Here is a 25,434-nt window from a genome sequence, read left to right as displayed (position 1 = left end):
AATTCCCGAAAGGCAGTGCGGGGACACGCATGCGCCTGATATGAGGCACGCGCGGAGAGGAGGAGGAGCATGCGTAAGGCGCGGTGAGGGTGCTGCGCGTGCGTGGGGCGGGAGAGAGGTGGAGGGCTGCAGGTGTGAGGGCGCGGCGGCGTGACGGGCGGAGAGCCGTGGCTCTCGCCGCTGTGCCCTGTTCTGTCCCGCTTTGTGGGAGTGCGGGGGTGTTACTGCTGTCGGTCACTGTGAGGGGAGCGCTGCGTCCACGGTGCCGGGCCTCAGGCCTTCGGGTCCCCCAGCCCCAGTCGGCCACACAATCCCGTGTCTGACGATGTGGTCATTTTCTCAAAATGTCACGCAAGTAATTTAGGCGATTTATTCCCCATCAGATGCAAGCTGATCTCGTCCCTACTAAGGACAGAGTGACTTCGTATCTGCTGTGGCCCAGGTTGGTTCTGGCTTGCCTTGAGTCCCACAGCCCGAAGACCAGAAGCGACACCCCTGCCCCAGGTGGCCCTGGTTAAAGTCACTTTGGTGGTTCACCAGTGGTCTCTCAAAAGCTTCCAAGTACCCCACATCCCAGATACATAACTTTGGGCGCTGTGGGGGTGGGGTGGAGCACAGTCATCCATCCCAGAGACTAGAGTAGAGGTCCTGAGGAGGACAAAGATAGTTCCTTCACACAGGGAAAGGGTGTGAATTCCTACCTGGCCATTGCCCAAGATGGCTATGACCTGGTGTCCCAGTCCGCGTCCTCCAGGAATTAAGCTGACTCCCCTCATCGGGCCGCCAGATGGGCCCTGTGGAAGAGGGAGACCACTGGGTACACGCGGGGACATAAAGTGCTGGCAACAGCTATAGAATTTGTTTGTTGCTTTCAGATTTCTCAGGGAAAGATAAAATGTATAAGAAGAAGAAGAAGAAGAAACAGCGAGACTCAGGTATTTGGTTTATTAAAATTGGCATTATTATTATTATGTTTCATTTTGCTTCATCGACACAGGGTTTCTTTGTGTACCCCTGGCTGTCTTGGAACTTGCTCTGTAGACCAGGTTGGCCTCAGATTCATGGAGATGCAGTTGCCTCTGCCGTCACTGCCCAGAACACCACCACTGTCTGCCTTCAAATTGGCTTTTTACTATTCATTTCTTTGAGGTACTGGGCCTAGAACATAGACCTTCCTGCATGATAAATACTCTGCCATGAAACTACATCTCTGTCCCAAGTTGGCCATTTTATTTTTGATGTGTGTTTTTGAGATGGGGGTGGATTCTTTGCCATGTGTGCTGTTTTATGTCATTGTGTCTCAAGCTGGAGTCATTTGGGAAAAGGGACTCTTGACTGAGAAAATGCTTCCAAAAGATTTGCCTGTAGCTAAGTTTGTAGTACATTTTCTTGGTTAATGATGAGTGTGGGTGGGCCCAGCTCAGTGGGGGACATAGTGCATGGGGGGAGGCAAGTAGTCCTGAGTTAGATAAGAAAGCCAGGAGGCTGCTTCCCTCCACAGCCAAGAGCTTCAGCTCCTGCCTCCCTTTGACAATGGACTATGATGTAGAAGTGTGATAAACCCTTTCTTCCTCGATTTTGCTTTTGCTCACAGTAATAGAAATCCTAGCTGGGCGGTGGTGGCGCACGCCTTTAATCCCAGCACTCGGGAGGCAGAGGCAGGCGGATCTCTGTGAGTCCGAGACCAGCCTGGTCTACAAGAGCTAGTTCCAGGACAGGCTCCAAAACCACAGAGAAACCCTGTCTCGAAAAACCAAAAAAAAAAAAAAAAAAAGTAATAGAAATCCTAACTAATATATCATGTAGCCCAGGCTGGCTTTGAACTTATCTTCCTGCCTTAGCTTACCGTGCACTGGGATAAAGGCCTGTAGACCAAGCCCAGGTATTTTGCTGTTTTATAAATAGACAAGTTCTCACTCTGGGGCTGCAAAGGTGACCCAGTAAAATGCTTGCCAACAAGCAAGAGGAGCCCAATCTCCAGACTCATTTTTAAAATACCAGGCATGGTGGCCCGTGCTTGTAGTGTGGCTGTTTTGCGTTCTGGTCTTCAGGCAAGCTTCATTTATTAAAATACAAATAAAATATCACAAGTGAGCATGTGGAGGTCACAGGTCAGTATTAGGGGTCTTCCTTTCTAACTTCTAAAATGTTTAAATTTTACTTGTTTGGGTATTTTGCCTGCACGTATGTCTACGCCCCACTACCACATGCATGCTCTTGGAGACCAGAAGAGGGTGTGGAACAGGGTTTATATACAGTTGGTTGTGAGCTTCCATGTGGGAAGCTAGCCAGCCACATCAGTGAGAGACCCTCAAAAAACAATGTGGGCTGAGCAGTTGGCTCAGTGACTGATGCACATGCTGTGCCAGCACGAGGACCTGGGTCTGGCTTCCTAACACTCACATAGAAGCTGGATATAATGGTGCCTGTCCGTGACACCAGCACTAGAGGGGGAGGAGACAGTCTAGACACAACAGGGAACCCTGGGTTCAGGGAGAGAGTAACCCCAGCACTAGAGGGGGAGGAGACAATTAGTCTAGACACAACAGGGAACCCTGGGTTCAGGGAGAGAGTAACCCCAGCACTAGAGGGGGAGGAGACAATTAGTCTAGACACAACAGGGAACCCTGGGTTCAGGGAGAGAGTAACCCCAGCACTAGAGGGGGAGGAGACAATTAGTCTAGACACAACAGGGAACCCTGGGTTCAGGGAGAGAGTAACCCCAGCACTAGAGGGGGAGGAGACAATTAGTCTAGACACAACAGGGAACCCTGGGTTCAGGGAGAGAGTAACCCCAGCACTAGAGGGGGAGGAGACAGTCTAGACACAACAGGGAACCCTGGGTTCAGGGAGAGAGTAACCCCAGCACTAGATGGTGTGGAGGGGAGTGGAGACAGCTAGTCTAAACACAACAGAGAACTCTAGGTTCAGGAAGAGATCTTATTTCAAAAAAAATAAGATGTAGGACTAGAGAGATGGCTGCTTTTCCAGAGACCCCGAGTTCAGTTCCCAGAACCCACATGGAAGCTCACAACCAACTGTATATAAACCCTGTTCCACACCCTCTTCTGGTCTCCAAGAGCATGCATGTGGTAGTGGGCCGTAGACATACGTGCAGGCAAAATACCCAAACAAGTAAAATTTAAACATTTTAGAAGTTAGAAAGGAAGACCCCTAATACTGACCTGTGACCTCCACATGCTCACTTGTGATATTTTATTTGTATTTTAATAAATGAAGCTTGCCTGAAGACCAGAACGCAAAACAGCCACACTAGTCAGCCAAACAGGCCGGGCAGTGGTGGCACACACCTATAATCCCAGCACTAGAGAGGAACATAAAGAGGGATGAGACAGGAACTCGCTCTCTTTCAGTCTGAAGATTTCACGGAGGTAAGAGCTCTCTAGTGGATTGGCTGCTTTTCTGATCTTCAGCTTGAACCCCTGTATCTGTCTCTAGGTTTTGTTATTTGGGCTACTCTCAGTCACACTCAGGCAAGAGCACTGGCACACAAGTAGGTAACACACACAGGTAGAAGGCTCTTGAAGAATGACGCCTGGCATTGTGTTCTGGTCTATGCACCTGTACTCCCTCCCACACACTATCTGGCTGAATCTGGTCCTGAACTCCTCTGGGTTCGGGTGACCCTCCTACCTTAGTTTTCTTAGTAGCTGGGACTACACATACCACCACCATACCCAGCTCTCGATAACACTTAATTGTTGCTGTTCACCAGAATGCTAATACGATGACCTTAAGCTCCTTAAAAGATAGTGAAGTTTTAGTACAGGCAAGTAAGAATAACAGGAATTATGGAGGCCGTATAGTAGAGCGAAAGTTCTCTAGCATTTTCTCTAGCCACTGGTCCTAAGGCTAGGGGACCAAGAGGTCTTTCCCACTTCATTCCGGTTTCAGGACGAATCCTGCACAGGGCCAATGTCAGATCAACTGCTGTGTGGCTGTTTCTAATCTAGATTTCAAAAGATTGGCTGGTGGAGCTCTGTTCCCTTCCTTGTGGGTAAAGTAGTCTGTGCCTCAGTTCCCAATCACGTAAACGAGTTACAGGAAACGCAGCTGCCTTGATTTGTGTTTGCAGTTCTGGGGATGCACCAGGGCCTCGTGCTGCAAGCCAAATGCTCTACCACTCTGATTATCGCTAGCAGAAAAGCCAGATAAGGGTATCCCTCGGTCTTCCGACTGGCCCTGGGTGTGTCTTTGGGTGTCGTCTGCTGTCCCCCACTCATGGCAACTGTGACAGTGTCGCCAGGGCTAGCCATCTCGTGACCTGTTGACCTTGCCCTATCTAAATAATAAAACCCACCTGTCGACAGTGCAGTTCCCCTGCTAGAGGCCACCAAGCAGCCACTACTTGGCTCCACCATCTGTGTGCCTTCATGAGAGAAAATGGACCCTCTTGGTTCCTGATGTCCTAAACTATCTGTGTATGTATATTTGTGGGTGGAGTTTTTGTTGTTTTTGTTTATTGTGCACCTGAGTATTTTGTTGGGAAATATCGTGAATAGTAATGAGAAAAATATGCATTTCTCCCTTCAAACTAAAAACTTAAGTCTACCATTTCTTGATTACACTGAAAAAAATAACTACCTAGCCTTATGGTTTTCCCATTGCTACCCATCCTCCACCAAGTCCTTGCTCTTCCACACCCCTCTCTCCTGGTTCCTCTCCCTGGATTCTCAGTTTTAAAGAGCCCAGGATCTGTCTCCCTCCCCCTCGTGTGAGAGGCCACCATTCCCCACACTGACTGGTCTAGCAAAGTTCCAGCGGGACCTTGAAACCGGTGAGTGTAACACGACTAATAAAAAACCCAGAGACAGATACAGGGGTTCAAACTGAAAGATCAGAGAAGCAAAGCAGCCAACCACTAGAGAGCTCTTACCTCTATGAAATCTTCAGACTGAAAGAGAGCGAGTTCCTGTCTCATCCCGCCTTACATTCCTCTCTAGTGCTGGAATTAAAGGCGTGTACCACCACGGCCCAGCCTCTATGACTAACTAGTGTGGCTGCTGGGATTATAGGTGTGTGCCACCATCCTGGCCTGTATGACTGACTAGTGTGGCTACCTTTGCACTTTGATCTTAAGACAAGGTTTATTTATTAGATTATAAGCAAATAAGGTAAGGCTGGGACATGGAGGTTTTGAGAGGATGTTACCGTTACTAGTGAATTCCAGTATAGCTAATAGTTGGTTGCAGACTTTTTTCAAAAAGTAAATGAATTTTCCATGATTAAATATCATAAAATTTATGACAGAATATAAGGTGTTAACATATTTTAAGTCAATAAATAAGGTAAAATCCAGTTTCCAGGCATTGAGGGATGGTTCAGTTGATAAAGTGCTTGCCTTGTAACCATGAAGATATGAGTTCAGTCCCCACACCCAGGGAAAAGCTAGGTATGGTGACACGCGCTTGTATTCCCAGTAGTGGAGTGGAGGAGCAGAGACAGGTCCATTACTGGAGCTTGTGGACCAGCCAGCCTAGCCTTCTAGGCAAGTTCCAGGTGAGTGAGAGACTCTCTAAAGCAAGGGACAAAACCTGTCTTAGCTACTGTTCTGTTGCTGTGGGAGACACTATCACCAAGCAACTTAGAGAGCACTTGATTGGGGGCTTGCTTACAGTTTCAAAGGGCGACTTCAAGACCATCAGGGCGAGGGGTAGCAGCAGGCAGACATGGCATTGTAGCAGTAGCTGAGAGCTTACATCTTCCACATACTACATGTAGCAGGCCCAGAGGAGGTGGCAGGGAGAGGAGAGAGAAAGACTGAAACTAGACCTGCTGTGGGCTTTTGAAATCTCCAAGACCACACCTCCTAATCCTTACCAAAACGGTTTTGTCACCTAACCAATGCACAGAGGCAGAGGTAGTTTACCTCTGAGTTCAAGGCCAGCCTGGTCTACGGAGTGAGTTCTAGTACCTCTAGGAGCTACATAGAGAAACCTTGTCTTGAAAAAACAAAACAGGGCTGGAGAGATGGCTCAGTGGTTAAGAGCATTGCCTGCTCTTCCAAAGGTCCTGAGTTCAATTCCCGGCAACCACATGATGGCTCACAACCATCTGTAATGAGATCTGGTGCCCTCTTCTGGCCTGCAGGCATACATGTAGACAGAATATTGTATACATAATAAATAAATAAATAAATATTTAAGAAAAAAGAAAACAAACTAATCTCTCTTTTCTGTGCTGAGTATGAACCCAGGCCTGCCCATATCAAGCAAGCTGCTGTTTGTGAGCAATCTCAGGCAACCAGACAAAGCTATTTATTTTTGTCTTTTGTGGCGGAGAGGTAGGAACATAGAAACATAAGGAATTCCTGAGCCCACAGCGCTGGTTGGAGAGCATGGGCAGAGGATGGACACCTGCAGGGTCTTAGTGAGGGCGCTGTTGCGCAGATGCACAGCAGCAGAGCAGAAGGAAGGGCTGGAGGGCTGGGGCATGGCTTAGCAGTAGAACACTTGGCTAGCATACCTCAGGTCCCCAGTTCCATCCTGTCCCTATAGTACGTTCACGTTCATGCAATGCGTGTAGTGCTTGTGCCTCTCTATAGAGGTCAATGTCAGGTGTTTCCTCAGTCACCAAATGGGCCAACAAGATCCAGGGATTTGTCTTTCTCTGACCCTATTCCTGGCTCTTTTTTTTTTTTTCTTTTAGACAGGGTTTCTCTGTAGCTTTGGAGCCTTTGTAGACCAGACTGGTCTCGAACTCTCAGAGATCTGCCTGCTTCTGCCTCCACCACTGCCTGGCAGACTTATTTTTATTTATTTATTTTTTTGGTTTTTTGAGACAGGGTTTCTCTGTAGCTTTGGTGCCCGTCCCGGAACTAGCTCTTGTAGACCAGGTTGGCCTCGAACTCCCAGAGATCCACCTGCCCCTGCCTCCCGAGTGCTGGGATTAAAGGCGTGCACCACCACCGCCCGGCCTGGTTTTTTTTGTTGTTGTTGTTGTTTTTATTTTTTTTTAAAGACAGGGTTTCTCTGTCTGTACAGCCCTAACTGTCCTGGAACTAGTTCTTATAGATCAGGTTGGCCTCGAACTCACAGAGATCTGCCTACCTTTGCCTCCTGAGTGCTAGGGTTAAAGGTGTGTGCCACCACCACCAAACTCTATTCCTGGCTCTTACATGCATATTGTAGATCTAACTCAGGTTCTCATACTTGAATTGTGTAGCAAGTCTGACTGAATTCCAGAAAGAAAATATTCAGGTTTGGTTTTTCTATTTTGTTGTAGGAAGAAGCCCAGTATGCAGTAGGTGCTCTATAAATGTCCAAAGGACTTTTATAACAAGCTTTCTTTTGGGCCACTAACCAGCTCCCAAGTCATGACACAGAAACTTGTTATTAGTTATGAATGTTCAGCCTTATCTTGGCTCTTGTTTTAATCTGATTCTCTTTATCTACATTTTGCCTGAGGGCTTTTTAACCTTTCTTCTTTCTGTGTATCTTACTTTCCTGTTTCCTGTGTCTGGCTGGCTGGTGGCTGCCTGGCTTCTGACCCCGGGTGTCTCCCTTTCTTTCTCCCTTATTCCTTGAACCTAGACTTCTCCTCATCCTCATTCTCTCTGCCTACCAACCCCGCCTATCCCTCTACTGCCCAGCTATTGGCCATTCAGTTATGGTTTTTTTTTTTTTTTTTTTTTTTTTTGGTTTTCGAGACAGGGTTTCTCTGTGGTTTTGGAGTCTGTCCTGGAACTAGCTCTTGTAGACCAGGCTGGTCTCGAACTCACAGAGATCCGCCTGCCTCTGCCTCCCAAGTGCTGGGGATTAAAGGCGTGCGCCACCACCGCCCGGCAGTTATGTTTTTTATTAGAACAGTCAGGAGCCTTAGGCAGGCAAGGTGAAACAGCAACATATCTTTACTTAATTAAACAACTGCCATTGGGTTTTTATTGTTGTTGTTTGTTTGAAAAAGGGTCTCATGTAATCCAGGCTGGCCTCAAACTCTCAATCCTTCTATTTTAGCCTCGCAAGTGCTAGAACTAAAGGCATGCACCACCACCTGACTTCTGTGTGCTCAGCGCTTTAGACTACTGAACCCTAGTGCTGACTTGTACATTCCTCTAGTCAAAACAGGAAGAAAGAGAAGGACAAGCTCAGCTTGTGTGTGGCTCAGTCATAGGGGGACAGGTGTAAAAAGCCGAATGATCCTGTTCTGTCCTGTAGCACCCGTGCCACTACAAGACAGTACGGTACGTGAGCCAGGAACTAAGCTGGAGACTTAAAAATATATAGACACAGACAGAGCATGGGCACGGGTCATTCTTGATACGAGAATGCCTAGAATGCCCAGTTTATTGTGCTCAGGGGAAGCTTATATAGGGATCCTTAGCCATGCCCAGCTCTCGGGATCTTTCAGCTGTGGGTCTCATCAGCCTGTCATCAAGGTCTGAAAGCAGCTGCAGGCAAAGAAAGTCAAGGGGCCAGGGCTCTATAGTTCCCAACATACAGGAGGTGACCTGACGCCTTCCAGAGGCCAGCAGAAGTACTGTCACCGTCATGTAAAAATAAAAACCATGGGTAAGAAGGGGAGGGTGGTGGGGACCTCAGACATGGTTCCACCTTTGAACTGGGACCTGCCTCACTTCTCCCAGAGGAGAGGGGGCTTGGTCCCACTTGTCCCATGTGGTTTGGAGCCAAGGTGCTTCAAAGTGTAATCTCAGGAGCTGGAGGATGCTCTGTTCTTCCATAGGACCTGAGCTCAATTCCCATCTCCCACATGAGACTCACAACTGTCTGTAATTTCTTTTTTTTTTTTTTTTGGTTTTTTTTGAGGCAGGGTTTCTCTGTGGTTTTGGAGCCTGTCCTGGAACTAGCTCTTGTAGACCAGGCTGGTCTCGAACTCACAGAGATCCACCTGCCTCTGCCTCCCGAGTGCTGGGATTAAAGGCGTGTGCCACCACCGCCTGGCTTACTGTCTGTAATTTCAATTGCAGAAGCTCTGATGCCCTCTTTGGCCCCTGTAGGTTCCACGTATAGACATGAAACACAGACATACATACAGATGAAATACCCATATACATAAAATAAAATTTTAAAAATAATGGAAATAAAAGGTTCGATCACAGTCATGACTAAATTAATAGATTAAAGCTGAGGTGATGGTTCAGTTGTGAGGTGGCACACTTGTAATCCCAGCACTGGGAAGGCAGAGGCAGAATGTTCCCTGGGCCTAGCCGCTGTTTCAAACAATAAGCTGAGTAACTCCTGGGAAATTACACTATATGGCCCCCATGCACATGCGCAGACAGGTACATTTGCACATGGACACATAAAGCCCTTGAATCAGCTTCCAAAATGCAGGTTACCTATCATTCCTGCATTTTGGAAGCTAGGGCAGCAGAACAGAGAGTTAGTTCATGGACAGCCTGGGCTACAGGTAAGATCCTGTCTCACCGGAAAAAAAAGAATCTAACTGTATGACCACATGAGAGAATGGGTCCTGGGTTTTGAATGAGGCTCCCTCCCATCTCCCCATCACCAGGTTAGCACCAGAACTGGCCTTCCTGCCCTCAACACGGACCCACTCACCTATAGTCTAGCTGTGGCCCTCCTGTGCTAAACTGACAACCATGCTGTGCCTGATCTGCATCCCTGCCCCTCACTTCCCTCTCCAAACCAGGGGACAGCCTCCCTTCCTCAAAACCATCTAAGAACCCACGGCTGAAAGACCCCCAGGGAAGCCCCCAGAGCTCCATGCTGATGCAGTCACACCATTCCAGAGAGTCAGAAGACAGCCCAGAACCTGCTGCCTCTGTAGAGCCAAGTGGGGAGGAATCACAACCCGCAGCTTCCAGGTAGGTGGCTCAGAACTGGCCCAGCTCGGTTACAGTTAACACTGATCCAGGCTCAGGTTGAGGCTGGGAGGAAGCTCAGTTGGAAAAGCACTTTTTTTCACAAGCACGAAGACGAAGACAGGAGTTCCACTTCCAGAACCCATGTGAAAACATCTCAGCATGGTGCTGAGGAGGGAGGACAGGTGGACCCCTGGGGCTCACTGTCCAGCCAGTATAGCCTAATTGGTGAGTTTCAGACCTGAGGTTGTCCTCTGGGTGCATGCATGTTCATACACACACATAAAAACAGGCCAGTTACGACGACACACACCTTTAATCGCAGCACATGGGAAGCAGAGGCAGGTAGATACCTATCAGTTTGAGGCCAGCCTGGGTTACATAATGAGACCGTATTTCCAAAAGAAAGGAAGAGATGAAGGAAGGAAAGAAGGAAGGAAGGAAGGAAGGAAGGAAGGAAGGAAGGAAGGAAGGAAGGAAGGAGAGAGAAAAGTGGAATTAGGAGGAGCAAAATGACTGGTAACTGATGTCTTTGAGGAAGACAGTGTGAGCTAGGTGACCACATTTACTGAATTAAAAATATAGAGGCTTGGAACTGGAGAGATGGCTCAGTGGTTAAGAGCCCTGACTGTTCCAGAGCACCCGAGTTCAATTCCCAGCACCCACATGGCAGCTAGCAACTGCCTATAAGTCCAAGCTCTTACATAGACATACATGCAGGCAAAACGCCAATGCAAATAAAATAAAAGTAAAATTAAAAAAAAAATATTGAGGCTTGTGCTCAGCCCAGTATAAGTTCTCCATGTATGTCTGTCTGATTTCAGGTCATAGCAGACTTGCTATTGCTAACAGTGGTACCATGAAGCCACAAGTGTTGGCTCTGCAGACTTGTGTGAGCCACACATCACCTAATCCTCCCTCCCAGGTCACAGAGATTTAATCCTCTGCTAAGTCAGTGGGGATGCACTGCTGTGAGGCCTCCCAGTCTACAAACATAGGGGAAGGGACAAGAATTTTACCCATCTTGTGCTATTTTTTTTAAATGTTCGCTAAGAAATAGCACCTATGGGGCTGAAGAGATGGCTCAGTGATTAAGAGCACAGGCTACTCTTCCAGAGGTCTTTTTTTTTTTTTTTGATTTATTTATTTATTATGTATACAGTGTTCTGCCTGTGTGCATACCTGCACCCCAGAAGAGGGCACCAGATCTCATTACAGATGGTTGTGAGCCACCATGTGGTTGCTGGGAATTGAACTCAGGACCTCCGGAAGAACAGTCCATGTTCTTAACCGCTGAGCCATCTCTCCAGCCCCTCTTCCAGAGGTCTTGAGTTCAATTCTCAGCAACCACATGGTAGCTCAAAACCATCTATAGTGGGATCTGATGCCATCTCTGTGATAACATTGTACATGCAGAAAGAGTACTCATATACATAAAAAAAAATCTCTCTTAAAAAAAAGAAGAAATACCACATATAGAGAAAAAGACAAAAAGAAAACCAATATAAAACAAACAGCAAAATGTGGAGAAAAATCTTGCTGGTGCTCCAGAAACCACACAAATGACCTCAGTGTAAAACTTGTTATTCCCTCTGCAGTGCTGGGATGGAATCCAGCCTCATGTCCGTGTTCTACTGAGCTACCCAGCACCTAAAAATATTTTTAAAAATATTTGTTTTGCCGGGCGGTGGTGGCGCACGCCTTTAATCCCAGCACTTGGGAGGCAGAGGCAGGCGGATCTCTGTGAGTTCGAGACCAGCCTGGTCTACAAGAGTTAGTTCCAGGACAGGCTCTCCAAAACCACAGAGAAACCCTGTCTCGAAAAACCAAAAAAAAAAAAAAAAAAAAAATATTTGTTTTGAGGCCAGGTGGTGGTGGCACATGCCTTTAATCCCAGCACTTGGGAGCCAGAGGCAGGTGAGTTTGAGGCCAACCCTGGTCTACAAGAGCTAGTTCCAGGGCAGGCTCCAAAGCCACGGAGAAAGCCTGTCTCGAAAAACCAAAAAGAAAAAAAAATGTTTTGAGACACGGTCTTACTGAGCAGCCCTGGCTGGCCTGGAACTTGATCTGTAGACTAGATTGACTTTGAACTCAAAGAGATCTGCCTGCCTCTGCTTTCTGAGCGCTGGGATTATAGGTGTGTACTACCATGCCTGGTTAGAATTCTCTGTTTTCTTTTTCTTCCCTTTCTCTTTCCTTTCTTGGTGTGTGTGGATGGGAGCTGACTTGCAGCACATCATCTGTGTGACTGTCAGAGGATGTCCGGGACAGCCTATGGTGTCAGTTCTGACTTTGCACTTGTTTGAGACAGTGTCTGTTGTTGTGCTGTGGACAGGCCAGCTGCCTTGTCACAGGGTGCTGGGATTGCAGTTCTTGCACTACCCCTTAGCTTCTACATAGGCCTGCTTGTGTGGCAAGGGCTTTTATCCTTGGAGCTACCGTTCAGATTCTTTTTTTTCTGTTTTTTTTTCTTTTTTGTTTTGTTTTGTTTTTTTGTTTGTTTTGAGACAGGGTTTCTCTGTGTAACAATCCTAACTGTCCTGGAACTCAATTTGTAGACCAGGATGGCCTCAAACTCACAGAGATCACCTGTTTCTGCCTCTGCCTCCTGAGTGCTGGGATTAAAAACATGTGCCACCAGGCCCGGCCCAGATTCTTATTTTATTGCTAAGTAATACTGCACTCTGTAAATTTCACCCTTTCAATGCAGACAATCTGGGTACTTGCCTAGTAGGCGCCAGACTCTGGGTTCCATCCTCAGCCCTGTGTAGGGGAAATGGAACTGATGTATTTTTAAACCCTAAGAAGCAATTTCCAGGCCCTCCCTGGAAGATTCAGAATTACTTTTCGTTTAGGTTCTCACCTCCCTTTGTTCTTGAGAAAGTAAGTGTGTAGGGATATGTTGTGGTATATGTATTTGTGCCTGTGTGTGTATATATGTGTGTCTGTGTGTGAGCATGTTTTGGGGATAGAACATACTAGGCTCAACTGCTGGAGCTGCACCCATCCCATTGTCTTGGTATGTAAGTAACATCTAGAAGGACTTCTCTGTTTTCCCTCTTCTCACCCAGCTGCTTTGTGGAGGACACAAGAGCTGCCTCTGACCTCCTGGAGTCACCGGAAGAGCTGGTCCCCCTGCCTCCTTCCCAGGTGAGCCTCCTCTTGTAAGGTCTATATCCTATCTGCGGCCAGCAGCTCTTCACTGCCCACAGGGATACAGGGACATAAGACAACTTGTGTGAGACTACAAGAAAAGAAATCCAAGCAAGGCATGGTGGTGCACACCTTTAATTACAGAACTTGGAAAACAGAGGTGGGTAAACCTCTGAGTCCAAGGTCAACCTGGACCATATAGTAAATTCTAGACTAGCTTAGGCTATAGAGTAAAGCCTTGTCTCAAAAAACAAGATAAGCTGGGGCTGGAGAATGGCTCAGCAGTTAAGAGCACTGATTGCTCTTCAGAGAATCCGGGTTCAGTTCCAAGTACCCATATGGCAGCTAACAACTGTCTGTAACTCCAAGATTTAGCACCCACACACAAACATACATGCAGTCTAAACACCAATATTTTAAAAAAGAAAAAGAAACAAGGTGAGGGGGTTGGGGATGTAGGGTAAGAGGAGGAACAGTTGGAGATGTAGCTCAGTTGGTACAATGCTTGCCTTAGAGTGCATGAAGACCTGGGTTTATCCCCAGTGCTACATAAAACAGGCATGATGCCTGTGATTCTAGCACTCCAGAGGAGAGGACAGGAGGACTAGGAATTGAAAATCAGTCTCAGCTATATATCAAGATCAAGGCCAGCCTAAGTTATGTGAAATCTTATCTCTGACAAAGAAGCAAAAAATATCAAATGGAAAAAAAGAAAGCATATTTAACAAGTGGTGCTGGCATAACTGGATCTCAACATGTAGAAGAATGAAAATAGACCCATATCTATCACCATGCACAAAACTCAAGTCCAAATGGATCAAAGACCTCAACATAAAGCCAGTTACACTGAAACTTATAGAAGAGAAAGTGGGAAGTACTCTGGAACGCATTGACACAGGGAACCATTTCCTAAATAGAACCCTAGCAGCACAGACATTGAGAGAAACAATTAATAATTGGGACCTCCTGAAACTGAGAAGGTTCTGTAAAGCAAAGGACACGGTCAACAAGACAAAATGACAGCCTACAGAATGGGAAAAGATCTTCAGTAATCCCACATCAGAGAGAGGTCTGATCTCCAAAGTATACGAAGAACTCAAGAAATTGAACACCAAAAGAACACATAATCTAATAAAAAAAAATGGAGTACAGACCTAAACAGACAACTCTCAACAGAGGAATCTAAAATGGCTGAAAGACACTTAAGGAAATGTTCAACATTCTTAGTCATCAGAGAAATGCAAATCAAAACAACTCTTGAGATTCCATCTTCTACCTGTAAGAATGGCCAAGATCAAAAAACACTGATGACAACTTATGCTGGAGAGGTGTGGTGAAAAGGGAATACTCCTGCATTGCTGGTGGGAATGCAAGCTGATACAACCCCTTTGGATGTCAGCGTGGAGATTTCTCAGAAAATTAGGAAACACTTTTCCTCAAGACCCAATAATATACCCAATATTGTGCCACAAGGACATGTGCTCAACTATGTTCATAGCAGCATTGTTTGTCATAGCCAGAACCTGGAAACAACCTAAATGCCCCTCGACCGAAGAATGGATAAGGAAAATGTGCTACATTTACACAACGGAGTACTACATAACAGAAAAAAATAACAACATCTTAAATTTTGCAGAAAAATGAATGGAGCTAGAAAACATCATTTTGAGTGAGGTAACCCAGACACAGAAAGGCAATTATCACATGTACTCACTCATAGGTGGTTTTTAAACATAAAGCAAAGAAAGCCAGCCTACAAACCACAATCCCAGAGAACTTAGACAACAATGAGAATACTAAGAGAGACTTACATAGATCTAATCTGTTGTGATAGGAAGCTGCGGGCCACTTCCTGCCGCCCAGCTAGCTTTACCTGAAATAATTACACGGAAACTGTATTCTTTTAAACACTGCCCGGCCCATTAGTTCCAGCCTCTTATTGGCTAGCTCTTACATATTGATCTAATAATTTCTAATAATCTGTGTAACACCACAAGGTGTGGCTTACCTAGCCTACATCCATCTCAGGTCGGAGAATCATGGTGACTGCCTGACTCGGCTTCTTTCTCCCAGCATTCTGTTCTGTTTACTTCACCTACCTAATTTTCTGTCCTATCAAAGGGCCAAGGTAGTTTCTTTATTTAACCAATGAAATTAACACAAAACAGAAGACTCTCCCCCATCACTAATCTGTATGGGAAGTAGAAAGTAGAAAAAGTCAAGGTCTCCTGAGTAAATTGGGAGCATGGGGACCTTGGGGGAGGGTTGAAGTGGGGAGGAAAGAGGCAGGAAGGGGAGCAGAGAAAAATGTAGAGCTCAAATATCAATAAAAAAAAATGGTCAGCTGGGCAGTGGTGGCACATGCCTTTAATCCCAGCACTCAGGTGGCAGAGGCAGGAGGATCTCTGTGAGTTCGAGGCCGCCTGGTCTACAAGAGCTAGTTCTAGGACAGGCACCAAAGCAAAAAAAAAAAAAAAAAAGTCAAAGAAATAAAAAATAATAAAAAGGAATCTTATCTTAAAAACCAAAATTCCAGTGGGGGCACAACTTAAAATAAGGAGTAGCTTATAAGGGCAAGGTGATACACACCTTTAGTCTTAGCTCTCAGGAAGCAGAGGCAGCCTGCTTTACACAGTGAGTTCCAGGATAGCCAGGGCTACATAGAAGAACTTGTCTCAAAAAAGAAAAAAAGAAAGGGCGGGGGGAGGGGGGCTGGAGAGATGGCTCAGTGGTTAAGAGCACTGACTGCTCTTCCAGAGGTCCTGAGTTCAATTCCCAGCAACCACATGGTGGCTCACAGCCATCTGTAATGAGGTCTGGTGCCCTCTTCTGGCATGGAAGAAATGTTGTATACATAATAAATAAATCTTTAAAAAAAGAAAGAAAACAAACAAACAGTTCGGGTTTAAGGTCTGGTCGGTAACTGAGTAGTAGAGCACCCCTAGGATGCAGCAGTTTAATCCTGAATGCTGAAAGGAAAAAGGGGGGATGTTGGGGCTGCTGTTCCTAAGACCCCATTCTTCCACGCTGCTGCTTTATTCTTGTGTCTCTTTACAGAACTCAGGTGGGAGGTTTGTCCCCCAGTTTGCCAAACCAAAGAAGACAACAAGAAGAAAAGCCAAGGTGTGGGAAGAGGTTCCAGAGAGCTGCACCGGAAGCCAGGTAAGAGCCTCCCTTCTCTTAGTCGGCTGCTCCTGCTGATTAACCGTGGTCTTCCTCGATGCTGCCCTGACTGATGCTCCGCCCCTGCCCCTGACTTGGCAGTCACACTCAGGCTCCTGGTATGCACTGTGTGCTAAGCAGCACATCTGAGACCACTCTGTACCATGGCGCAGTTTACATGGAGATAGTCAAATTCAGAAAAGTAGTATATTTTTCCTGACAGCTTCCTCTGCTTCTTGGGGGCTTCTGTACAAGTCAGGAACATTTAAAAATGTGAGGGCTGGAGAGATGGCTCAGCAGTTAGAAGCACTAGCTGCTCTTCCAGAGACTCCAGAGTTGGAGTTGCAGGAAGTTGTGAGCCCCCTGAAATGGGTGCTGAGAATCAATGTCAGGTCCTCTGCAAGGATATTATACACTCTTAAATGCTTGGCCATCTCTCCAGCCCTCAAGAGTCTTAGGATTGCCCTTGCCATCATGAGTCCTGGGGTTGACAATGTTGCTGATGCCACATGCCCCTGGAGGAGAGTACACAGTGGCCTTTGCTGCAGCAGTGTTTGTAATAGTCCCCGACTGGAAACATGCTGGGTAACCGTCAGTGGGTGAACATTAAGGTTGGGGATGGCTCAGTGGTAGAGCACTTGAGTAGGCAGTACACAAATGTCAATAGATCGCACAGAACCCTGGGTCGTCCCTCCTCAACACTGCATAAACTGTGGAAATGGGAGGATCAGAAGTTCAAGGCTATCCTGGGCTATCCTGAGCTATGTACCAGCTTTTGAGATCAGGTTGGGTTTCATGAGAACTAGTCTTGGGAGGGGTTGGGAATTTGGGGGGTTGGAATTGTAGAGTTAAGGCAAACAGATGGTTGACAGGTAGGAAAGGCAGAGTGGATAGCATGTGGGAGAGGTGGAATGCAGCTATTTTTTTTTAATTATTTTTGTTTTATTTCTTTCTGTTTTTTGAGACAAGGTTTCCTCTGTGTAGCTCTGGCTTCCTGGAACTTGCTCTGTAGACCAGGCTGGCCTTGAACTCACAGAAATCCACCTGCTTCTGCCTTCTGAGAGCTGGGATTAGAGACGCGACGCATGCCACCACCACCTGGTTTAGAGTGTAGATATTTTTTTAAGAACAAACAAATGAACCTGGGAAGTGGTGGCACGCGCCTTGAATCCCAGCACTTGGGAGCCAGAGACAGGTGGATCTTTGTGAGTTCCGGGAAAGCCAGGGCTACAAAGAGAAACCCTGTCTCCAAAAAACAAACAAATGACAAAAAAAACCCCAAAAACCCAGCTATAGTTGGGCACATTGATGCATACTGGTAATTGCAGCCCCAGGTGTCTGAGGCAGGAAAATTTTGAGTTCAAGGCCAGGCTTTACAACATAATGACAGCAGTCTGTCTTCTTTTCTTTCTTTTTCTTTTCTTTTCTTTTTTTTTTTTTTGAGACAGAGTGTCTCTGTGAAACAGTCTGGCTGTTCTGGAACTCGCTTTGTTGACTAGGTTGGCCTTGAACTCACAGAAATCCACCTGCCTCTGGCTCTCCAGTGCTGGGGTTAAAGGCCTGCACCACCACCACCTGGCTGTGTGTCTATCGTCAACAACAAAAAGTGCAGCTTATGGGCAGGCAAGATGGCTCAGCCTGTAACAGCGTTGGGAGACGGAAGCAAGTGTCTGAGTTTGCACCAGGTTGGTCTGTGAAGCGAGTGCCAAGCCAGTCAGGCTGCACAGGGAGACTTAGTCTCAAAACCAGTATATGGGACAAGCGCAGCCTGAGTAGAAGGTCGCTGTTGCCATAGCTGCTTAGCTTCCTCATCATGGTGGCACTTTCTGGAGGGAGAGATTCTTAGACAGGTGACATGGAGCCAAGACTGGCCCTTAAACTTCTGATTCTCCTACCTCTACCTAGCAAGTGCTGGATTACGGGTGTGTGCCACACCGCTGGAAGGTAGGTCTTCCCCAAGCTCACATCACCCCATCATGATGTTGTACTAGAGCAACTCAGGGTGTCAGCATTGGAAGACGTGAGTAAAAGGCACAGGGAACTTTCTGCAGCAATTTTTATAACATGATTGCAGAGACCTCACAGGAGAAACGCATCTACTTCACCATCATCATCATTGAGCTCTCGAGACAGGATCTCACTATGTGGTCCAGAACAGCCTCAGACTCTGAACCCCTCCTCAGCCTCTCAATGTGATGATGTACCGTGTGCCACCAAGTCCAGCCCAACCCCAGCTTTTTTGTAATGGTGTTTTTATTACCTGTATGCATATGTATGTATACGAGTATGGGTGTTCGTGAGCCACAGTGTGAATGTGAGGGTAAGAAGCCAACTTTGTGAAGTCTGTTTTCTCCACCATGCCGTGACAGAAAGTGCCACTCTACCTACCAGGCCTTCTCACTGGCTCTGGTGTATCTTATTTAAGTTGATAAGAGGCTGGTGTGATGGATCAGCAGGCCAAGTCACTTGTCACCAGATCTGACAACCTTAGGACCCTCGTAGAGAAAGGAGAGTGAACCGATTTCCACAAGTTGTCCTCTGGTCTCCATTTGTACATTGTGGCAAGTGTGTGCATACACACATATAATGTAATAAGCTGATGTGTCTGAAGTGCTATTGGGTCAACTGGAAGCAGAGCCTTTAAACCCTTCATTAACTCTCTGGGGGTGAGGGTAGAACTCAGAGCCTTGTGTAACTAGGCAAGTGCTTGCTGTACCTAGTGATGGGTGCAACCATCTGATCCTGAGGACAGGGCTTGTACCAACTAGAGAATTCTTCAGAGTGCTTGATTATCTGAGGCTGGGACTGAGTCTTCTTATTTCCACAGGAAACACGGCCAGAGCTGGGTGCCCTCCAGGCAGGAAGCCAGCCAAAGAAGGAGTCCCCGAGGTTCCCTCTCCACGATGCCCAGAGGCCAGAAGACCAGACATGGGCAGATGGTGCCTGCTCAGAGGAGGGGACCATTCCACCAGATGCTGGAAGCCTAGGGAATAATGACTTTGAGATGCAGAGGGCCAGGGTTCAAGACAGTACTAGCCAGGAAAGGCACCTGTCAGATGGTGATGCCAAAGGGAGAGAGGCAAATGGCAGAGCCCCACAGGAAGGAGGTGCCCAAGGAGGGGAACCCCAGGAAGAAGGCATCCTCTACATTTCAGCACCAGCTCCTGCCTCAGACCCCACTGTACCTGTCCCCACGCACACACACAGTAGCACAGATGCAGCACCAAGCTGCAGCAGCCCAGCAGATGCCTCTCTTACGGACAGTGTCATCACAGCTGTGAGCTTAGATCCCTCTGTGCTGCAACAGAGGGCTCCAGAGGTGGCTGGGATGCCAGGCTCTCCAGATGGGCAGACCCCTGGTGGAGACTGCACTGGGACTCTGCTAGGCTACACACCTCCTGCTGAGGAGACCACAGCAGGCAGAGAGGAGGTCAGGCTGGAAGAGGGGTCCCCTGGTGACATCCTGGCAAGCCTCACTGAGACTGCAGTTCCCGAGAAAGAAGAGCCCCTGGTGGATGCTGGAGATCCAGATCATATAGAACAGGAAATGGGTCCCGCTGTCAAGACCAAGGACCCTGACTCTGATGGACAGTTGCCAGGAGGGATAGGAATGCTGCCTTTGAACCAAAAGGTAGTGGAGTTAAGCAGCCTAAACTGTCATCGAGACTTTGAGGGCCTCAGCTTGTTCCCTCATACCTCCTCTCAGCTAGAGCATAGTTATGCAGCTAGTGACCCTCCCCAGAGGAAGGCCTGTCATAGCAGTCCAGGAATTCCCATAGACCTGGCAGGACAGCAGCCATCAGTTCCCAGTTCTAGAGATCAGGCTGCATGGCAGGAGTCCTCAACAATGGAACTAGACTTCCTGCCCGACAGCCAGATCCAAGATGCCCTGGATGTCCCCAGTGTGGAGGCTCTACCTGAGCAGGTAAGAGCCTTCCTGTGCTCAGCACACACACACACACCCCACACCCTGGTCAGTGAGGTTCGAAGGCAGGATGGGGCTTATGTGTCTGACAATTTATGCAGTGTAGGCATACGGGGGTGGAGGACGTTTTCCTGAGAGGCAGACCTGCTGGCTATCCGTGTGGGCCTGACTAATGTGACTGGGACCTCCCTGCTGTAACTAGAGCCCTCCGCTGTGCCACCCATGCCCAGCATTGCTCCTGGCTGGCAAGGGGACATGGGAAACCACTACGAGTCACACACCTGAAGAAACTAGATGGAGGGAGGAGACTCACTCCTCCCTCGCTCCCTTGAGATTGCTGGGAATCTTGACAAGATTTTCCTGCTGACACGTGAGAAATCGTGCTTTGTTTTATCGTTCCTAAGAGTCTTGTCCACTCACAGCTGCTCAGACCTAGCCTTCTGTACCTCTGAGCCAAGGCCAGCCATTCAAGGTCACTTGTCAACCCTTCTTCCTGGGGGGAAAAAAAACAGTCCTGCTCTCGGGACCTGGACAAAGAGTTGTCTGCCACACCCTGAGACTAGGCAGGGTGTGGTACAGAGGCTGAGGGAGGCCAGGCACCTGCTGGAGTGGAGAAGGCCTGTGATGTGTGTGATCTGCTGGAGTCTAAAGCTGCTCTGTCTTGGAACGGAGCTTGGTGGTGTCCAGTAGACTATGTGAGTATCCTCCCAAAGAGCCACAACCTCCTGTTGAGATATTTAGCTAGTCCATGTTGACACTTTGAGAGAAAGTTTTCATAAGACATAATCCCACAATGCAAGCAAAGAACTGTACCTAGTGCTCAATGCAAGAAACAGGCAGCCATGCTTCAAGGCTGGGTTCCATCCTAGTACCAAAGGGATGGAGAGAGAGCCTGCCCTCCATCCTTGTTGGGGACTTGTTGGGCTATACTTCTCAGGACACTGGGCCTGTGGTGTACGCCAGTGTGACTTGTCTTAGTACTATGAGAAGCCAGGGTTCCATCCCACCTCTGTAAAGAAAATCTATCAGGACCAAAGGAATCTGGCATTCAGCTTGCATCAGACAACAGACAGCGCCAGCCTGGGACACCGGGTATTTCTGAACAAGTCAGAGTGACCCAGTCACTGAGCATGCTCCCACTAGAAGGACATCAGCAGCCCAGCTCAGCTGGAGGGCAGAGGCTCTATCTCCCAACATAGGGACACCTAGGACCAGGAAAGGGTCTCCTGCTGGCCTTGCAGCCATTTCCACAGAGGGCATGACTGTAGATGACTCTGCAGTGACAGTCTCAGCCTTGCACAGTGCTCTCCTGCCAGGGATGTGGTGGCTTTTCCTCACAGCTCCAGTGTTGGTCTGAAGCTGGCAAGGTGGCATGGCTGAATGGCATGTGTGGGGCCTTGGGCTCCATCCCTAATACTTCAGGAAAACAGATCTTTTCATCCCTCCTAGGGTTTGGGCATCGGCTGGACATATTTGGATGAGGCTTTCATGGCTTCAAGTACCATAGCCCCTTTTTTCAAACGCAACAGCCCCACAGGCATGCTAGAAGTGTGGCCCCTTTTAGAGGAAGGCTTTTCCCCACAGCTGAGCAGTGCAGCAGAATGGGCAAATGTGAACATCCAATTTCATTTCATTTTAGGTGGTTTGGCAGGTTGCCCTGGCTGGGCTCAAATGACCTTCCCAGGTCTGTAACACCAGTCCAGCACTGTCCCCTGATGAATTCCCATGCCAGCCTGTTCGCAGACTTTTCTATATAGAACTCTCATGCCTGAGGCAGGTAACAGCACCTCCTTTCTGTGGTTGCCACTTGGGTTCCGAGACTGTGTCTCTGTAGGCCAGCAGGCCATGTTGACCTTAGACCTCCAGAGTTACATGTGCCCAGCTCGGGGGTCTTTTTTTTTTTTGAAAGGAGGCAGAATCTCAGTCTCACAGTAACCGCACTCACACAGGGTAGCCTGGAACCCAGGAGGCTGACCCCAAACTCACAAGCACCAATCCTGCCCTCACCCCTAAGTTTCTAAGATTACAAGTATGTACCACCATGCCTGGCCATGGTTTTTATGGTTTTTGTTTTTTTTTTTTCAAGACAATTCTCACTATGTTGTTGTGGCTGTCCCGGAACTCACTTTGTAGACCAGGCTGGCATTGAATTCACAAAGATCTGCTCGCCTCCGCCCCCCGAGTGCAGGGGTTAAAGATGTGCACCACTACACTCAGCTTTGCTCCAGGATCTCTGAGATACCTTGGGACACGTCCACAGTGACTGGGGTAACACTCATCTGTGTATCACGAGATGTATGGCAGCCTGTTGCAGGAACAAGGAAGGAGGGCAGAGCAGCTGTCTGGAGCTCCTCCTGGGCATCGTGCTTCCTCCTTAGGAGCTCAGCTAAAGGGAAGTCTTAGGTCTCCCTTTCCCAGCTTGGGTGATTTACACACTGTCCCTGCTCCTTCCAGGGTTCTCCTGCAGGGAATGTTCCAGGCCTTAGCTGGCCTGTCTCTAGCCCAGATGCCATCGGAGGATCCCCAAAGGTAGTGACCAAAGCTCATCCCAGGTAGGCTTTCCAGTTTTTAATCCAGAATGACAGCTGGGCCGGCTGTCTATCCTCTCTCTCTCTCCCTTTCTACCCCTCCCTCCCTCGCTCCCCCGTTTTTTTGAGACAGGGTTTCTCTGTGTAGCCCTGGTTGTCCCAGAACTCACTTTGTAGATCAGGCTGGCTTCGAACTCATTGAGATGCACCTGCCTCTGCCTCCCACCCAGCTTAGGCCTGTCATCCAAACCACCATGTACTATTATATATCCTGGGAACTCAGGTGGCCCATGGTCCACACTCAAAGAAGTGCCTGTCCTTAGGAGCTGAGTCCCCTGGGGCAGTCCCTCCAGCACCTTAGACTGTTCCAGCCTCTTTGTCCATGGGTGGTCCTGAGCTCCATAAACTGGTGTCTAGTCAGGGCTAGGAACTGTGAGTAGAAACAAGTCTGAGGGTGCCCAGCTCTGGCTCTGAGCAGGTACCCTAGGGACTACCCCACCCTTTCTTTCTCCTCACTGCCCTGTCTGGCCCTCACAGGCCTTCCCTCCGATTACCTTGCACTTGAACCTGACCATGTCTCTGCAGAGGCTTATCAATGATTTACTGCTAAGGTTCTGTTTCCATCAGGCAATCACAAAAGAAGACTAGAATGGCACCCTGACCTCCTTGGCCTCTTTCCCTCATCCAGCCTTCTGCCTGCCACTTGTCAACAGTCCCTCCCCTACGTTTCTCACTCTCCTTCAGTGTGCCAGAAGCAGGTTGTTACTGTGAAACATCCCAGTCAGTGCTGCTCCAGTGTGGATCCTGGGTCCAGTGGGTGGCCTGGGGCTGAATGAAACTCTAGCCAGCCAAGGGCCCAACAGGCAGCTACCAGCAGGTGCCTGGAGCCTGTATGGCAGAACTGGGACTCGTGAGTATAGGGATTCAGAGGGAGACAGTTGTTAGCCTGAGCTGACAGGGTCCTTATTCTGCCTGTACATACATATTTCCCTATGGGAAATGTGGCATGTCCCTTCCAGATTATCTTGAGTGTTAGGGACTATGGGGAGCAAATGGGGTAGCTCATCTGGGTAGTGGTGGCACACGCCTTTAATCCCAGCACTCGGGAGGCAGAAGCAGGCAGCAGGCGGATCTCTATGAGTTCAAGGCCAGCCTGGTCTACAGAGCAAGTTCCAGGACAGTCTCCAAAGCAACAGAAACCCTGTCTTGAAAAACCAAAGTGTGTATGGGGGGGGACGGACTAAGGAGTTAAAATCTAATGATCAAGTTAACTGGGAAAGAATATTCCAGAATCCTGGGAGGCACTGGGAGAATGGCTGGGTGGTGCCCATCAGTGAGGAAGGCCATGGCAGCAGCCCAAGCACGGCGGTGTGTGGTGGCAGGGTTGGAGGGAGGGTGTTCTTGGTGCAGGGGAAGGGCGGTTGAAATGGGTCGGCCATTATAAGCCCCTCAAAGCCAGCGAATGGCTGACCCCTGAGCACTCGGGCCATTCCCTTCTTCCTCCTCCCAGCAGACCAGCGGCGGGGACCTGGGTCCAAGAGGCCTGCAGGATGCAAGATGCCACAGACACAGTGCGTGGCCTCGTGGTGGAGCTCTCCAGTCTCAAGTAAGGGCAGCTCAAGTCACCAGAGAGGAGAGGGAACAAAGCAGAAACTGAGGCAGGACTACCGGGGAGGGGGCGGGAATGGATATCTGGTGGTCCTGCCACATTGCACCACAGTTGTGTGGTAGAATTCCTACTGTCCCCTCTGACCTGCAGGGCTCAGGCTTTTACGTTCAAAGGGCAGGGTGTGCCTGCACCTGTGAGGAGCCCTGTGCAGCAGGAGCCCCAGCTAGTACTCCTCATTTCCCTTTCTTCTACAGCCGGCTGATTATGAGTACCCACCGGGAACTGGAGGCCTTCAAGCGCAGGAAAGCCAAGCCTCTGCCTTACCTGACAAAGGGGTTGGGGAGCCTTGCTAGAGGGGATCAGGGCTGGAGGGACCTGTAGGCTGTTCCAGCCTGGACCCCCCCAAGCCCTCTGGGCCTTTGGGGGTCAGTTTACCTGGGCTCCCGTCCTCTGACAGCAGGCCCCTACCACAGGTGCTCATCCAGCTTCCAGAGCCTCCTGAGCTGAGATGCAGTTGCTTTTCCGTTTGTTTCGGGAGGCGAGAGGTGCTCTTTGTTCTTTTCCGTTTTGTCCATGTTACTTTTGGGAAAGCGGCGAATAAACGGTGCAGTCATAGCCCAGCTGTGTGGTGGAGACATTCCCAGCTCGTATGTTCTGCCCACAGACCACTCTACCGTCTCCTCCACCTGCAGAAGGCTAGGTGTAGGGCTAGCCAGAACCATTCCTGCCAGAACACAGGTCAGGGGCTCCCCACAAGCTCAGTGTCCCAGGAGAATGGCTGTGTGTACACTGGTCACATTCAGACACAGGTGGAGGGCACAAAGACAAGGTCCCAGGCAGGGTGAGACCCCAGCCTACTGCTTAGGAACGAGCTCTGATCATCTGCCGTCCCTCACCCTGCCTCTGCACATGACAGTGTCCAGCTGTGTCGGGGGCAGTCATCCTGTTTGCTGAAGTACATGCCTAGGTTGGCTCAGGCCTCCCCACTGAGCCTCTTCCTAGGGAACCCTATGAGACAGTCCCTACCGGCTCTGGGCTCAGACTCTGGATGCTGGGTTATGCAAGGAGCTGCTGCTGTCCCAATGCCACTCATAGACCCCAGGCTACTAAGAAGCCCTTCTCCAGTCACCTTCCTCTTCCTTGGCTCCCAGCCCACCCCAGACCAGGAACAAGGAGGGTCCCAGGAAATCTAATTCCTGTTCTGACCTCAGCCCCAGAAGAACAAGGATTAAGAGTGAAGCCTCAGGCCAGT

The 25,434-nt window shown here is 48.7% G+C and overlaps 1 protein-coding gene across 5 annotated transcripts; it reads left to right on the top strand.

The window, feature by feature from the left end:
• The first annotated feature begins 55 nt into the window (after positions 1-55).
• On the top strand, positions 56-24,771 carry Brme1 (break repair meiotic recombinase recruitment factor 1). 5 transcript variants are annotated; one of them, XM_057753386.1, is made up of 10 exons: positions 56-73; positions 384-442; positions 876-935; positions 9,634-9,808; positions 12,877-12,955; positions 16,016-16,120; positions 18,948-20,045; positions 22,500-22,597; positions 24,084-24,179; positions 24,437-24,770. In XM_057753386.1, exons 3-10 carry the CDS (start codon positions 896-898, stop codon positions 24,561-24,563), a joined length of 1,818 nt encoding a protein of 605 aa, XP_057609369.1. In that variant the 5' UTR covers positions 56-73; positions 384-442; positions 876-895; the 3' UTR covers positions 24,564-24,770. The 5 variants fall into 5 exon arrangements, with proteins under 5 accessions (XP_057609369.1, XP_057609368.1, XP_057609370.1 ...); XM_057753385.1 differs by having other exon boundaries at positions 61-83; XM_057753387.1 differs by lacking the exon at positions 56-73 and having other exon boundaries at positions 116-442; positions 24,087-24,179; positions 24,437-24,771.
• Positions 24,772-25,434: the final 663 nt, after the last annotated feature.

This window comes from Chionomys nivalis, chromosome 21 (genome assembly GCF_950005125.1).
Source record: "Chionomys nivalis chromosome 21, mChiNiv1.1, whole genome shotgun sequence".
Taxonomy (NCBI): domain Eukaryota; kingdom Metazoa; phylum Chordata; class Mammalia; order Rodentia; family Cricetidae; genus Chionomys; species Chionomys nivalis.
Note: the sequence above shows the minus strand (reverse complement) of the source record. Positions and strands in the feature narration are given on the sequence as shown.

Excerpts from the sequence above, each read along its gene's own strand:
- Brme1 (XM_057753386.1), top strand. The coding sequence starts at position 896 with ATGTATAAGAAGAAGAAGAAGAAGAAACAGCGAGACTCAG. Across the intron at positions 20,046-22,499 it reads TGGAGGCTCTACCTGAGCAG|GGTTCTCCTGCAGGGAATGT; the intron begins GTAAGAGCCTTC and ends TGCTCCTTCCAG. Across the intron at positions 22,598-24,083 it reads GTGACCAAAGCTCATCCCAG|CAGACCAGCGGCGGGGACCT; the intron begins GTAGGCTTTCCA and ends TCCTCCTCCCAG.